Below are 16,703 nucleotides of genomic sequence, written 5' to 3'. Positions count from 1 at the left end.
TTTTGAACAGCCATGGTGTTGTTTACTCCTGGACCCGTCGCGGTTCTTTGATCATATCCCCTCTGCACTCGTGGTCTGATCTGGTCTCTTTCTCATCTAACAACAATTAACAGCGTGGAATGAGTTCTGTCTTTTCTCTACATTTCACATCAAAACCGCTGCACTGAATTTACACCCCGTCATTTTTGTTGTCAGGTGTGGTTGGACCTGAGCTCACCTCGACCAATATCAGTGTCTTCATCACGTCGGATGCTGGAAACACCTGGAGAGAGGTACAGTACGCAAATGGTGCTCACTTTTTGACAGTGGTGCCGGTACACTGCTCACATCACTGCAGCAGAAGCGTTACTGCGGCCACAATAATCATTCATTCTTCAAATCCTTTCAACCAAATAGTGAATGAGTTTGCCTTGAACCTCCAGTCAATACAATACAGGACTGAAGTAAGAAAAGAAAATAATACTTTAGCCAAGATTCATCTGACTACAGAGAGAGAGAGAGAGAGAGAGGGAGAGAGAGAGAGAGAGGGAGAGAGAGTCTGAGGTTTCAGATCCAACTTTTCATATCTCGCATTTCAGTTGTTATTGGTGTAGTCACATTTACAATGAAATGTAGAAGGTACAGCCAACCTTGTGCATCCCTGATCTTAAAAATCAAACAAATGAACAAAAAACTAATAATACAAAAATAATATGTAGATTTTTGCTATTGGCTTAAGACTCCTAAAAAATAACTAAAAGAGTAAAACTGGATTGATGTTTTACTTTATTCACACCTCTGAGAATCTATAAAGAGGAATTGTGGCTTTGGGCTTGTTTATTGTGTCGGACTGAGCATGTATAATCCATATGTTGGCATTGGCATTTTGCCTTGTGAGACTATATTTTATTTATTTTTTTCCCAGTGGTTTGATAAAGTGAAGCTGATTCTTTCTGCAGGTTTTTCAGGAAGAGTACAGTGTGTTTTTCCTGAATCAAGGAGGATCTCTGGTGGCCATCCGACACACACCTCTGCCAATTAGACACATTTGGTAAGGCTCTCCAAGGATGCACCACATCTTTATACGTAGAGGCCACGTTCAATCTTCAAAACAGGGAGCGAGATTGCTTTCCTGCCGAGGCTTTTTCTTACCGAGTTCGGCTCTATTTGTGGCTGGTCTGTCTGTGATCCAACCATTGTTCTCTCCCTCAGGCTGAGTTTTGATGAGGGCAGAAACTGGGACAAATATAGCTTCACCTCCTCTCCGCTCTTTGTTGATGGGGTGCTTGGGGAGCCTGGAGAGGACACCCTCATCGTGACGTAAGATATGAGGAAACCATGAATACATTCCATGTTTTCCAGCTGTTAATTGCTGTGCTGGATAATTGTACGGTTCAATATCTTGATAAAAACTAACTTGAGTGTATATAAAAATAAAGTGGTTTCCATGAGCCCAAGATGTAGGAAATTAATTTCTTTCTCATGGTTATGAGAGTTTCACTTTTTCTTTTTTTTTTCTTTTCTTTCTGGCCTATGCAGAGTATTTGGTCACTTCAGCCATCGATCCGAGTGGCAGCTCGTCAAGATCGACTTTCGATCCATCTTTCAACACCGGTGCACATCTGAAGATTATCTGACGTGGCAGTTACATAATGAGGTTAAGCGGATTTTGCACTACTTGACTGTTGATGACTTACAAAAAAATGTGTTGCTCATTAGGCTCAAGAGAATTCCTTTGATTTAGCAATACGGTACAATAAAAAGTTAAAAAAAAAAAAATAAGAAGGGAAACAGAGTTGCAGAAATGTTTATGATGCATTATTCATCACAGGGAGAAGTGTGCATCATGGGAATGAGAAGAATCTTTCAAAAACTGAAAGCAAACGCTCGATGTGTCAAGGCCAGAGATCAGTATATTTCCCACATGTCAGATTCCTGCCCGTGCACAGAGGCAGATTTTGAGTGGTGAGTTCCCTTCTCTGCAGCTGCACTCACTTTCACTTGATTACATCCAACGCACAACACTTTATCAATCTCTAGAGGCAAAGTCTTTGAAGCAAACCTAAGGCAGAACAACTATTTCATGATGGTATATTTCATGATTCACAACTTGTTATTATTCTTCTTATTTCTGGGTTGTATTTGTGGAGTTAAGATGCAACTTGGTTTAAAAATAATTTCAAGGTTGTTATAGATATTTCAAGAATTTGAATGTTTTCCCTTCTTTGTGGTTATGTGTGTGAATTTGATTTTTTTAATGAGCCAAAACTGAAATCAGTGACATCAACAACTCAGAAAAGTGTCATGATCTTATGGTCACTTCACATCGTCTCTGACTGATTACCGCAGAAAATGTTTGAGCTGGATCCTGACAATTAAATCTGTGAAAGCAAACAACATCCCACTTTATTTACTTGCCTCCAGATTTAGAATATGAACACTAATTGTCTTCTCTTACTCTTGTACAGGCTTCTCTAATGTGTTTAACAAGTGTCACTTTAATACCTTCACATCCCTCTGTCTCAGACGTGCTTTTATCCTGTCTTATCTCGCCGCCGCTGATTGAATAGCCCTGACTACTGAAATGCAAGCTTAACACTACTTTGGTACTTGAAGACTTCTTGGCTCTTGACATTTTCTCTCTCTGATCGCGATAAAAAGAAATCTGACAGCTACAACTGACTTTGCCGAGGTATAATAATAGCTTGTGTAAACACGCAATGTTTTTTGTGCTTCTGAAATTCAACACTTAAGACCTCAATACTCTGTTGTGAGAACACTTCACTCAGTAGTAGACGTGCGTTTGATTGGAGATGAGTATCTCCATTTGTGATTTTGAATGAATGAAAACTAATCCTGATCACTCCCCACTGTGTCTTTTTTTTTAAATTTCTGACTGAAACAGTGACTATGGGTTTGAGAGGCAGCTTGATGGGAGCTGCACTCCAGCTTTCTGGTTTGTTCCGTCAGCTACATCCCGAGACTGCATCACCGGGGACAGCTTCCTGAACACCACTGGGTACGCCTGATTCCTTTTCTATTCCAGGGAGGGAGAGAAAATGCATTAAACACATGCATTTTTAAAGACAAAGTCAAGACAGAAATACTGTCGTGTTCATTATTGCTGTCAGTATTACTGTGAGTGAAGCACATTTACTCCAAAGAAATTGTCGGATTAAAAATGATTCATTTCAGAACCGACTAATCAGCTCTTATGTTTTGTGAAGCATGACAAAAAAACAAAAAAAAAACAAGTTTGCTTTTTTTTGCCAGTATGATCATTTCTGCAAGGGTGTGGATCAGTTGTTTCTCATGTTATCATACCACAACATATCACAAAACTTTCATCATTGCATTATCAATATTCATACTATACATATTGTAAAAGTGGACTGCAGTAGATTTTGTTTTCATCCACTGTACATTCATTTTCTGTAAGTCAACATATTTGGCTGATCGAATGGAGCCGTACTGCCTTTGATTGTATTTCTATATGATCTATTTCCTGGTTAATCATAATCACAAAAAGCAAAATAAAAAAAATGTATACAATTTTTTTTTACTTAAACCAACAACCTCAGCAAACTGTTTTTGCTTTGAAACACTGCTAGCGAGAACTGCAGATGTACATGTGATGTGCTGTTTAACTCTCGCCTCACAGTTACAATCAACCAGGATTATGCCAAATTAATTCAAAGTGCTTATTCAGATTGTTATTGTAAGTTTGATTCTCATTCTAATTGTGATTTGGGCCTCCAATCATATTTTAAATGTCATTCTTATTTATTAATATAATTTTTCATTTTGGTCCTCTATCTGACTCTGGTTCCCATTTTAAAAATCAACTGACATAAACACATTGGAAACACAATCCAACAATAGGTTAAAGTCGTATTATTCCATTTGAATCAAGTTTCTAAAATTAAATCAGAAGTCAAGCATGGTTATTGGCGTTATGCTAATCTTATGTGTATTTATTACTACCGATCATTTAGCCGGCATAATAATGAAAACCGTGACTGACACAGCTTGACAAAGTGCGATAATAGCAACTTCAAATGATTTTATTTGACTGCAGGTCGATGTCATTAATGAGCTAATCTGACAGAGCTGAAGAAACCACAGACAACAATATTTGAGAACCGCTGTTGCATATCTCTTATCGCCGGAATCCCTTGTGTGCAGTGTGTCGTAATGTATGTATGTGCTTTTCCACTCATGCAGTGCTCATTTGTGCCTTTTCTGTAATGAATTCCAGATATCGTAAGGCTTCGTCAAACAATTGCACGGAGGGGACTCTGTTGAAGTACAGCCCCAGGCGGCAGAAATGCCCCACTCAGGCCCCCAGGGGCCTCCAGCTCTTCACCAACGAGGGAACACTAGTCGCAACTCTCGGGAGGAATGTCACCTTCTTGGTCTTTCTGGAAGAGGTGCTGACTTCACTTAAACAGAGACACTGAACTGCACCTCATGTGATGCTTTCGGGCCTTGCTCTTTTTTATTTAGCATGCAGTGTCGGGACGTGCAGTCAGGATTGTGGCACAGAGGCTAAAGCACCGGCGTATCAAATAAATGTGCAGTGACATGATTTACAACATGACCTCGGTCGTGTAGATGTTCAGAAAAATGCAATGGATGTACGTCAGCCAGGGCGCTGACAAACAGCCGAGGTTACGCCGTGAGTGACAGCGTTTCGTTTTCTGTGTGAAGGGTCTTGGCTCCACGACAAGCATAACAGTAGACTTTGGTGACGGGACGGCCATATCTTATGGTAACATCAGCTCCATCGACGGCGGGGTCAAGCACACGTACGATAAAGTCGGCATCTACCAAGTTTCTGCCACAGCGAGCAACAGTCTGGGCTTCGATAAGGTCACGCTCTACCTACACGTCTCCTGTGAGTAGAAAAACAAACAAAAAAACTACTGGAAATATTGCGACATTTGTCTGATTTCGTTGATGTTTACCATGTTGTAGCAGTTGTTTATGCTGGTTGATATTTTATATGAGCTTCACTGCCGACCACAAACTCCAACAGCCTTCAAAAAGGTCAACACCATTCAACTTCCGAGCCTTTAGGAGGAAAGAATCAGATACCAAACACTTGAGCAAACAGGCTCATGACTTTCCGCAGCTTCAAATTGGCTCATTAATACAAGTCTCCATTCAGAATCTCCATCCAAAACTTTGAGAGGCCATTCAGTCTGCGCGGGTGGAAAAGACAGCTGTTTGTTGTCTGCTCATTGACAGAAAAGAGCATCAGTGGTCAGCTCGAATTCAACTCATTATAATAGATTGTAATGGTGACATTTCCCAGGGTGCAAAAAGCATCAAAACATCCGCAGACAAGTGCAATCAGCTTTCACACCGTCTATCATTGGTCTCCAAGCAGTCAATCTTGAGGCCAAATATCATTAACTACGTGGGTTTTGCTGAATTTCGAAGTGATTCCCCCCCCCCCACATTTTCACAAAAGGTGTGATTTTTTTTTTTGTATTTTATGTTTTCTCTCAAAGGTCAACTTGAGCAGGTGCAGCTTTCAGCTCCGTCTGTGGTTGTCAAGAACAAAGCGGTGAACCTCACAACAATCCTGCGTCCCAGTAATGTGGGAACGGTTACATATTACTGGTGGTTTGATAACAAAACAGAGGTAACTTTGACTCTCACATCGTGGACTGTGCAAACAGTGGACGGTTTGAAACCCTCGTGTTCCTCTCTGGATTTCAGCCCGTTGTGACTCTCGATGGAACGATGTCCTTCACCTTCTCAAAAGAAGGAAGCCACTCCGTCACAGTTCAGGCTTCAGTTGGAAACACTGTCCATCAGGACCAGATAAAGATGGCAGTTTATGGTACATGTTAATGTTTATTTACACACCCAACAATCTGCTAAAAATAAAAGTTATTCAATTCGTGTAAATCAATAAACATCCTAATTACTTTTTTTTCCAGTGACCTCCACACTAATTTTTACAGGCTTTTAATATGGGACTTCTTTAATACTGATCAAAAATGACATTAGATTAAAAAAAAACCCAAAACAAAACACGGAAGGTTTTTTAATATGAACTGCAACTGAAGTCATGTTGTCAAAAGTTTGGAAAACGGCAGGTAGATATGAACTTACATTGCCACCGAGAGTTATTCAACCTTTTTTCTTTATTAAGTTGGTTAACTTTCCCAAATAAGATGCAAATAATATTCTATGCAAATATAAACACAACCTACAGACGTTTAAAGTAACACGTTTTCCCATACACATGGCATTGCATGTTGATAAAGTTGGGTCAGGTCTCATCTTTTCTTTGGAAACTTTCGATTGTGTTTCTGCAACTTTGATTTTCTTTTTTTTTTTATATCCAGTCATGTGACGGCATCTTTACCCAACACTGCCAATAAAATCTAAATATTTTTTGTCTAAATAATGCCACGTCTGTGCTTTAGGCAACAGTACTATTGTCTTCAGCTAAACTCTTACATTTCTATCATATTTCAGCACTTTGTACAACACATACACGTCAGTAAAAAGACGCCATGGCATTTGAGTCCTTTAAGGAACTTATCAAAACTTGTAAATAAAAATTCTGTATCCTCTACCTTCACCAATATTCCGTTTTGTTGCGTCTTTTCTTTGATAAATTGTCCTATTGTAAACAATTGATATGTTGCCTGTGTTCTCTTCTAAAGAAGAATAAGATTTTTACCATTTATATTCAATAAATTGTTCCAACCTTGAATTGAAGCTGCACACAGACACCTCCTGCTGCGAGTACAACTAGTACATACCCGAGTCCTTCATATCGCTGAGATGACTAAGGAATTCAATCTTCAACCAAAAGGCTTTCCACAAAAAAAAAAAAACAAATCTCTCGTCTCTAATAACAAGACTACACAACCTGACAAAATCAATCCAGGTGGGGATCATAAAACTGGAAACTGTTCTCATACACAGAGACGCCAGGGCGGGAGATCAACATTCATATTTCGGTTGCTACTTTTGAAAAAAAAATACTTTACGAATGTTCCAAAAAACCACATTGGAATAAAAATGTCACTTTGTGAAATCCTGTGGCTGCTCTCTGTGGCTGATGAGGAAGCATAGCAGGTCTCCAGTGAGCAGCAGTTCATTTTCTTTCTGTCAGTGGTGCATGATCAATAGGTTTTATCATGGGAACGCTAACTGTCTCGTCTTGTTGTCCCTGATAAACAAAGTTGAGGATTTAGTAGTAGGCAATGATGTAAGCAAATAAATCATAAAACAAATTTTAAGGATGAAGTTTGAAGGTCAGAGGCAGAAAGTGCCGAAGGAAGTGAACTTTCACACAGGAATACATCTCAGCTTCTCTACGAGAACTTCAGCTTGCCAGAGTTTTCTGATGAAAATCCAGTATTGACTCAGTGCAGATGGCCTCACAGTCAGGGTAAAGGTCGTGTAAAGTACATGATGTGCATTGTTGTACAGTGACATTCTGTCTCTTGAAGATAAACAGGACATCTCTGCTTGGCTTTCAGATTATTTCCGGTCACATGTTTTGTCCTTTTCTTCTAATTTGGACGATCTGAACCCGGGGGTGTCTGAGTGGAGGGAGGACATCGGCAGAGTTGTGAAGCGCTGCATGGTTCAGGTAGAGTCTGCAGCTGTGTGCATCCGCACCTTACAAAGTGTTCTTTAGATATTGCATTTAGCAGCAGATGTAAATATTCTAGTCAGGCTGGAGGAAATGACATTTCTCGTCTTGCTTTTCCCGCATCTGTAATGTACGCATGTGGCCTCATCGAGGGTTTCACTCTGCTTCTTGTGGCATCTTTAACCAACATTTGCCATGTAATTAGCTGTTAACCTCTTCATGCTGACACCGACATCTCTTGAAATCATTATTAATGGTACAGGCTTCCCACTGAACACGTCAAAACAGTTAAAAGGACAGTGAGGGCAAAGCTATGGCTGTTGCCATTTGCTCTTTTAAAGTGCAAAATACTAGTGAGAAAACATCAAATTCTCAAGTAAAATTGATGTAATGGTAATTAAATATGTCTGGCTTTCCCTTTCAGACACTGTGGGAATGTAAAAAAAAAAGAAAGAAAAAAAAAAAACCCCAGCAGGTTATGTAAAAGACCTGGATACTGAGCTCTATATATATCCTACAGTAGCCCTCAGTATCAAACATCCACTTTGACCTTCTGTCTTGTCAGATATTACCCCACTTTACACCCGGAAACTGACAGCAGACCTCTGGTTATGGCATAAATGCACTAAAAGCCCTGGCCTTTACCAAAGACTGTCAAATTGAACTTGCATGTTTCACTTCACCCATATTATATCCTGACAGTGACTGGTACTTAGGCAAATGATATATGAAGTAGGAAGTGTTGAGTACTTACCTTTTAATACGGGTGATCCTCTTCTGTGGATCATAAGGCCTGAAGTGACAAAAATCACCTGAAGAATTGTCAGTTTAATAAAATAAAGAAAGATGCTTTTTAATGAGGCTTTGTTGTCATTATTAAAGGTCACAGGAATCAGCGAGGATCAGCTCCTGGTCACGGTGCTCCCAGGCTTACCAACCACAGCAGAGGTTTTCATTGTGCCCGAGAGGAGGTCCAGAGACAGAGCCATGGATGAGAAGTGGGCGCACCTCGATCAGGTACGGTCTCGTCAAATCACTCTAATGGCCTCTGGCAGATGTTCAGTGCAATGTGGTTTGCTGCACAAGTTAAGAGAGTGTCCCTGGAGAGAGCCTCCCCGAAGAATACCACTCAGCCAGGTTTCAGGTCTATTGTTGTATTGAAAAGAAAACCCATTTCATGATGTTTCACTCAACAAAAGGACCCTTTTGTATGTGCACTCTTAATTTAGAGCAGAATTCACAAGTTTATGAAACACTACTAGATTTCCATTCTTCCACTCTTAGATCTGAATACTGTAACTTGACCCAGTTTTTTCCCCCCCTTTATTTATTTAGGAGATGTATTTGGATAAATATCAACCATAGTCTGCACACTTAACTCGGAGCCTCTTTAGCCTGTACTTCAATAGATGTATTGTTAGTTTGATAGTTTTTTGTTCTGAGAGAGAGAGCGAGAGGAAGAGAAGAAAACCCAAAACATTACCGTGTGTGATGTCTTCTGATCTTTTCTTTGAAAACTTTTAATTGTGTTTCTGCAACTTTGCTTCAATATGCTTTTGTGAGTAAAACAAAGGGCTACACAGTGGTGCAATGGTTATTATTGTCGCCTCACAGTGAGATGTCCCTGGTTAGAGCCTGGCTGGGACTTGCCGGGAGGATTTGCACGGCCTCCCTGTGCTTGAGAGAAGTTTTCCACTTTTACTCCGGTTTCCTCCCACAGCTTAAAAAAATGCATTAAAGACTCTTAAATCACCTGAGTGTGACTGTGAGCGTGTGTAACGGCATGTGTTGGATAAATCAGTGTAAATAGATGGACAAATCTTTGATTCAGCATTCATAACACCCATTACAACAAAATAACACCCACTAAAATGCACAACAATAAACTAAAATGTCACTCTGGGTTTACTGAGGTCATCTCAATGTCTGGCAATTGCTTTCCAAACCCATGCACATTCTCCAAGATAAGTCTACAATAACGTAGCTTCTTCGCTGTCATTTTAAATTGACTGAAACTAATTTGTGTTTATTATTATTGAGAAAATAATTTCAGTAATTTAGTTTTCATACAAAAGCTATTTCGCTGTACTCAAAAGACCGAATGGCCCAATGTTTCATTCTCTCAAGTGGTTTCACTGTTTACTTTCCATTTCTTCACTCCTCTTCTGCTATTTCAAACATCCATCCATCTTCTGTCCTGATTTATCCAACTCGGGGTCAAAGGCCACTGGTCCCAGCTGTGGGTGAAGGCCGACCACAACAGAACAAATACAGAGAGAGACAGCCACACACATTTGCAATTTAAAGTCACCATTTAGAGTCAAATGAATGTTTTTGGACTGTGGGCGAAATTCACAACACAACTGCACAGGCTGCATCTTTTAACATTTCAATCAATTAAAAAAAAAAAAAAAAAAATTTTATTGAGCTATTTCCATTCATTTCAGTCAGAAAGTAAAAACAACATAAGAGGCTTTGAAACTTGTTCTGGTGGCTCGATACATCACAATGAGCCGTAACGTCCGCAGTTCTTTCTGTCAGAGTTACATTAACGTTGCATAATGATGCCGCTTTCAATGCATCTTGATTCAGAGTGTCAGCGTTCAATGGCCGCGCAATAATAAGGTTAACTTTGAGAAAAATAAATGCGGACATGATGCTCATGGTGATGGATTACCAAAGTCAGACAAGTTTAAAGTCTGTGTAATTGTGTTTTCATATCACAGTGGAATGAGTGGATGCCACTGGCTGCATGGTGAGGAGGAAAAACAAAACACGGTGATGTGCTTTGGAAAAGGTCAGCAGTAATGAGCGCTGTACATTTTGGGGTGGTAATTGGGCTAAAACACGCTCAGAGTCTGGTGTGGTCCATTAAGTGAAAACAGAGAGAACAAAAGAAAATGTTTCTTTGCTATTAGTTTGACAGTCGCATCAACCCTATCGCCTTTTATGTTGCTCAATATTTTTAATACCAACTCTACACTTTGTTAATGTCGTCACTAAATTGCTGAATATACCAGCGCTCTTATTGAAAGAGCTGTATTTGTGCGTTTATTGTCTTTTAATCACACAAAATTAAACCCATGATTTGTGTTTTTCATTAGGAAAAAACATTTTTGTCTCTGATTGCTTTCATTGTTTCACAGATGAGACGTTTGTGCCTTTATGACAAGAGTGATGAATATTTCATCCTATCCCACAAGTGCACTTTTTTGAATACCGCCAAAAGAGTAATATAACAAGTCAGCACTAGATGGCAATGTCTCCCCATGTAAAAGCTCTGAAAGCTGTGCGCCCATCAGAGCTCTGCAACAACACCATGCATCACAGCAACGTGTTATTAGACTCACTGAAATCCTAAATAAGTCCCCTGCATAAAGCTTTGGACAATGATAACACCATCATTTTAAGTTATTATTGTCTTTCTGCAAAATAAGATTTGTGGAAATGCATCTTTTATCACAGAGCCGTCAAATAGGTAAACAAAAGCATAAAGCAGAGCAGTTTTTGAAGCACAGGCCGGAGCAGCTCAATTATTTATCATCGTGGAGGGGACCACAATGTATCACAAGTAAACATAATTTTGCTGGCTCACAGTCAGTCTTGAATGGAGTTAATAGGTATTTAATTACATTGATGCATCATATAATTGGCACCATCGAGAAAGGAGACAAACTGGGGCAGGCGGCCTGGATTGGGAATTAAAGAGATGTATTTATCTAAAGCCTGTCTGATTACCTGGCAGAACCTCGGAGACAATAGGGTAATAAATCTTCAGTTCACTGTTCTCATCTCCAGTGAATGACTTGCAGCGTGGAGGCATTATGTGAGCGTGCGCCCACACATACACATGTGCATGTGTTGAGTGTATGTGTGGAGCAGCTTATTAAAATGTGTAATAGATTTACTGACCCTGATATGCCACTAGAACAAAAAGTAATTATTCATACTGTGTAGAGCAGTCTAATTTTAACCAGTGGAAAGATTTTAGAAAGAGCGAGATGGAATTAGTGAGGCATGGCTAAGGACTCAAATGGGCACTGGGAAGGCTTTTTGGTCTCTTGTTAAATGACTTCTTCATCAAGGTGTGAAAAGCAGGGGGACTTCAGGCTCTTCGGGGAAGGGAAAAATTAAAACAGCAATTTTAAGATATTAGAACATACTTAGATTTCCAATAATGTTGCCCCACTGAACTTTTAAATGTAGAAATCAATAAACAAAAAATATGTGTGTTGAAATTTTCTTTTCTGATTAAAACACAATAGGATAACATTTTTATTTAAATGTCACTGCCACCTCATGAGCAGAACGCCCTTTTACCTGCCAGGTTTTCCCCTCACCATTAAAAAGTCTTTTAGGATTCGTTGCAGCAGGTTTCGCTTCCCTCTCTGTGTCATATCAACATTTGCTCCTCTTTAGAAGGAAGCAAAAATTCTGATTCATAATTTAGTCTGTTGGATGAAATGACTGTGGCTGAAATATTGATGACGGTGGAATATTGCTGTACAGATGCTGCTGCTAACAGGCTCCCCTCCTCTGTCACTCCTCTTTAAAGCTTTCTCAGGTTCTACTAAGTGCTCTGAACCAGGACCTCATCCAGTTCACACTCAAACCCGGGGTGCAGGTGAACGTCTACGCCACGCGGCTGTCTCCAGGTGAGACTTGTGCATCTCTACCACCCACCTACCTGAAGAGGTTGAGACATTTTTTTGTGGTGGGGGAAATGGTGCATTTCAGGACTATGGGAGTTTTGTTTTTGTTTTTTTTCTGATGTAGAGATGTAAAACAACGCTGCATCAATCATTGTAATCTAAGTATTTTTGGGATTTTAGGTTCCCGATTCACAAGTTTAAATATTTTTTCAATATATTTGTTACAAGTCTGTTTTGAAGTACCGTACACATGGACACATTGTTGTGATGTCTCTCCTTCACAGCTCCCCTTGTGGACAGCAGTGACAGCACCCACAGTGGCACTGCAGTCATCATGCTGGTGTCAGTCGTGCTGATGGGCCTGGCTGTCTTTGTAATATATAAATTTAAAAGGTACAGCACTCTGAGCACCACATGGCACAGTCAAAGGAAAAATAATCTTTGAAATATCTATGAAAATTTCTGGAAAAAAAAGATATCTTCCGCTCAGGAACTTTCCACCATCCAGTCTCCTCATATTCAGAGTTATGGACAGCAGCGACACAATAATAGCTTGAGGAATACGACAATTTCCCCTCTGTCTCAATCTGGAGAATATTACAGGGAATGACAGTCTAATCAATTCTCTTAGAGTGCTGAATGGGTGTCAGAGTCCTGCAGTTATCAATATTCATCTATCTGACAATGTGAGGGTTGACCTTTCGGAAATGCTAAACACAGCCATCCAAGGTGAGGCATACTCTGCAGAATGGCAGCAAAGGTTGAAGAGATAAGTCCTGAGACAACATATATTATACAGTGAGGGACATACAGTAAATAGCATCCTCTGCTGCAGGTAATCCCGTGCCAATCACAACCGGGGGACCAGTTTCCCTGTCCTCAAGTATGGAATTTTAATCATTCTAAAGTAAAACATTACTTAACTTTCTGGATTGTAATTACTGCATTAAGAAATCAGCTTTGAGTTCTGAAAACTCCCTCAAATGTCACAGCACCAGCTGCAGTAGGAAGTCACAAGGGGGGGATCTGAAATTAGAAATGCAAGATGTTAGTTTTGAGCAGAATTGGGGATGCATCTGAGGGGATGAAAAATTGATTGAAAACTGAGGTGAACAATATGAAAGTGAGAGAGCAATGCCCGGTGGAATGCAAAAAATGCCCCAGTTTCCAGCTTTCAAGCAATCCTCTCCCATCCTTAACAGTTAAAAATAGTGTGGGACACATTTATGCTTAGTGAAAGCATTAGTGTAACAGACCTGATGGCAGGTTTTCCATTAACTTGCTCCTTTTTTTTTTTTTTTTTTTTTTACTTTTCTCCCCGCTTTGCATGACCTGCAGGAAGATCCCGGGAATGAACACATACACCGCGGAGCAACCCGACAAGGAACAAGAGGTCATCCCCACGGTGACCTCCATTGCCGTCCCAAACCCTGAGGGAGACAAGCTGACCTCGCTGGATCATGTGGATGTACAGTTGGACTCAAACAGCAGAGGTACGGATGTGTCTATATGCTTTGTTTAGAGCTTCAGGGTTTATTCAGGTTTGTGTTTTCTGTTCCTACATTGTTTGACATGACCTCCTATAACACACCTCTGTGGTATTCGTTCATAGTAAGATTGTAATTACTACACACAATGAAGGGGTCACTTTTAAAGCAGATAAATGGTAATTTAAGTTTGATCAAAATGTCGCACTTTGTAATAGTAATTCAGAAGCAGTCACACACAAAACACAAACAACGTGTGCATTTTGTAAATTGTTTCTGGAAGATACGTTGTTTGACAGATCGATCAGCCAAAACATCATGACAGGTGAAATGAATAATGTTCATCTTTTCAGTGTGCCACCTGTTAGTAGGAGAACCATATATATATCAGCAAGTCAAGATTGTGTTTCAGAGACGGAAACATTGATCCCCATGAGTATTTGACAGGCAGCAATTTGACCAAACGACTCAGTCAGTCTCTCCAAAATGTGTGTGGTCTTTCTGGCCTGCAGTCATCAGCTTGTAACAAAAGAGAAGGAAGAATAGGCAATGAACCATTATGAACAGCCAATACTCATTGATGCAAAGAGTCTCTTGGGCCCCGTCACTTTGCCACTTACAGGACTTAAAGGATCTACTGCTAACATCTTTATTCCAGCACATCTTACTAACTATCATTCACCATTACAAAAGCACGACGACAGAGATGAAGTGGAGTCCATGCCTCGATATGTCAGGAATGTTTAAAGAGGGGACTTACACAATGTTAGGCAGGTGGTCGTAATGTTTTGGCTGATCAGTGTATTTTCCTTATTTGACCTAATGACAGTAAATAGATTTTAATTCATGACGCAAACTGAAATGACAAAAAAAGTTCAATTTGTAAGTCTTGTCTGATAATCCAAGTGATCCACTCCAAAAAAAAGAATTCAGCAGGATACTACAGCCTTTTGGTCACACCACAGAGCTGTTCTACGCAGTTTTGCGCTATCAACCCTTGTACTGAAACACACTTTTGTTCATTTAAACATTTCCATCAGATTGCGGTATCTGCTGCTCTCGGGTTTGTGTTGAATCTTTTAAACAACTTTCACTGGACATTTGTGTTGATTGCGCTCATTTCCTGGGAGGTTTTCCAGGAGTTCCAGTTTATTGTAGTTGACATTTGCATTAAAACAAGCAATGTATGATATAAATGCTGCTCATGAAACATATTTACATTTTTATTGATTGTATCATAGTTTAATTATTTAGAGGAGTTAGACAAGACTGGTATTTTTTTTAAATTCCCTCCCCCATTCACCCTGCAGTACTTTTAAACACCCCTAGAGGTAATGATAGCCTCATTTGAGAAGCAGAACTTGTACTCAAAGTTGGCAGGAAAAATACACTCTGAGAGGAGAAAAATAACCTTTCACATTCAGTAAATTATTGCTCATAGCGGTAGCTGTTTTGTCTTTTCATAGACATTTTGTTTAATTTGCAAGTTGAGATGATGTTAGATATCATTTTCTATCTTTCTTTGCCACATTAGATGAGTTAAATGTTTAGTTTGACACTGAATTATAAACAGTAACGTGGCAGTGAGAAGAGAGTCACTGTCATAGTGTCATAACTGACATTTTTTCATACAATTCATAAAATATTTTCTCAGTTTAAATTGTGCAGAAGGAATCTGAGAGCAGAAACTATCAGCAGCATTGTTTTTATTCCCAAAACAAGCATTTACCGTGACAAATGTTCCTACATATTAGAAACAGTGTTCACAAGCTTGACGCTCACTGACAGAGAGCTGAAACATGACTTGAGCTGCTCTTCACCGTATATTAGCAGCATGATTATCATACGCTGTATTTTTTTTTATGTGTTTGCCAGCCAGGGTTTTCCACAGCGAGGTATTAGTATGCACAAGTAAGTGAGGCACAATCAAGTGAGAGCTAAAGTGATGAGATTGTCGAGGTGAATTATTTGACCCAATAAAATAATTAGTGCACCAGGAAAGTCGCAGAGTGGTGAAAGCATTTTCATCAAGGAATATCTATGAAGTTCCAGCTGATTTACCTCCACCCGTAGCTAAACAATCGACCCGTCCAAGATAAATGTGTTTGTTTGCAAAAAAAAAAATGTAAATAAATAAAAAAAATACACCCTTATGCAAATAGCAACATAAAATTCCTCCTCTGTCTCTTTTCTTTCTTCTCCCTTGCCAGGCTACCTGCCATCGCACACAGACATCAAGCTCTCTGATGAAGCGCCCCATGTGTTTTAATGTTGAGAGTCTATGACCGACTCGAAAGCAATACATCTTCTTTGGCAGTTACTTCCAGCAAGCTATGAAACCACGGTCACAATGAATGGTCTCGAGTGTTTTGCTACCCATGCATGGATGGACCAGTTCACACTGTGCTGCCTAATCCCTCTGAGGAGTCTGTACAGATTTATACTTGCTTCTTGAAAAGGAACACTTTTTGACTGAAATACTTGTATTTTTGCAAGGACGTTGATCTTTTTATGTAAATAATGTACATCCATAATGGAAGAAGTATAAGTAATTTGTCTCAGCTGGTTACAGCTACGTCTGCTCCCTCCAACATGGAAATATCAAACTGCAGTATGGAGGGGAGGGCGATGTGTAATAATATCTCCAGAAATACTCTCATTTCTTTTCTCTTTTGGACTTGTGTTTGTGAAGTTTACTTTAACTATGTGGAAATAGCTTATCTGACTAAGACAGTGAGGGAAGCAGATTCATTAAGCTCTGTATAATCAGTAAATCTTATCACCAGATTCTCATCAAATGAAAGCTTGCAATATCCAGGAGATGAAGGAGAGCTCCTAGTCCCAGATCTGTGTATTCCATCAAGCCTGTCTCTGTGCCGCTCAAAATGTTATATATGTCATAACAAAATAAGAACAGAAGATTATAGTAGATAGGTGTGTGCAGGAGATGGGAATCTG

At 39.6% G+C, this 16,703-nt stretch overlaps 1 protein-coding gene across 1 annotated transcript in view; it reads left to right on the top strand.

Annotated features, from left to right (window-relative positions):
* The window catches only part of LOC308138057 (VPS10 domain-containing receptor SorCS1-like), a gene marked incomplete at its 3' end in the record, with an annotated part of 51,198 nt that extends 35,184 nt beyond the window's left edge, over positions 1-16,014 (top strand). The window contains exons 12-27 of the mRNA XM_080506996.1: positions 196-272; positions 939-1,030; positions 1,192-1,299; positions 1,519-1,636; positions 1,811-1,944; positions 2,885-2,998; positions 4,238-4,409; positions 4,690-4,876; positions 5,496-5,629; positions 5,707-5,830; positions 7,491-7,603; positions 8,489-8,623; positions 12,162-12,261; positions 12,543-12,651; positions 13,597-13,751; positions 15,956-16,014. Of these exons, the coding sequence (XP_080363122.1) occupies positions 196-272; positions 939-1,030; positions 1,192-1,299; positions 1,519-1,636; positions 1,811-1,944; positions 2,885-2,998; positions 4,238-4,409; positions 4,690-4,876; positions 5,496-5,629; positions 5,707-5,830; positions 7,491-7,603; positions 8,489-8,623; positions 12,162-12,261; positions 12,543-12,651; positions 13,597-13,751; positions 15,956-16,014 (1,931 nt within the window). The remainder of the gene's footprint in view (positions 1-195; positions 273-938; positions 1,031-1,191; positions 1,300-1,518; positions 1,637-1,810; positions 1,945-2,884; positions 2,999-4,237; positions 4,410-4,689; positions 4,877-5,495; positions 5,630-5,706; positions 5,831-7,490; positions 7,604-8,488; positions 8,624-12,161; positions 12,262-12,542; positions 12,652-13,596; positions 13,752-15,955) is intronic.
* Positions 16,015-16,703: the final 689 nt, after the last annotated feature.

Source organism: Blennius ocellaris (assembly GCF_963422515.1).
Source record: "Blennius ocellaris genome assembly, chromosome: 13".
Taxonomy (NCBI): domain Eukaryota; kingdom Metazoa; phylum Chordata; class Actinopteri; order Blenniiformes; family Blenniidae; genus Blennius; species Blennius ocellaris.
This window is presented reverse-complemented; position numbering and strand designations above follow the sequence as displayed.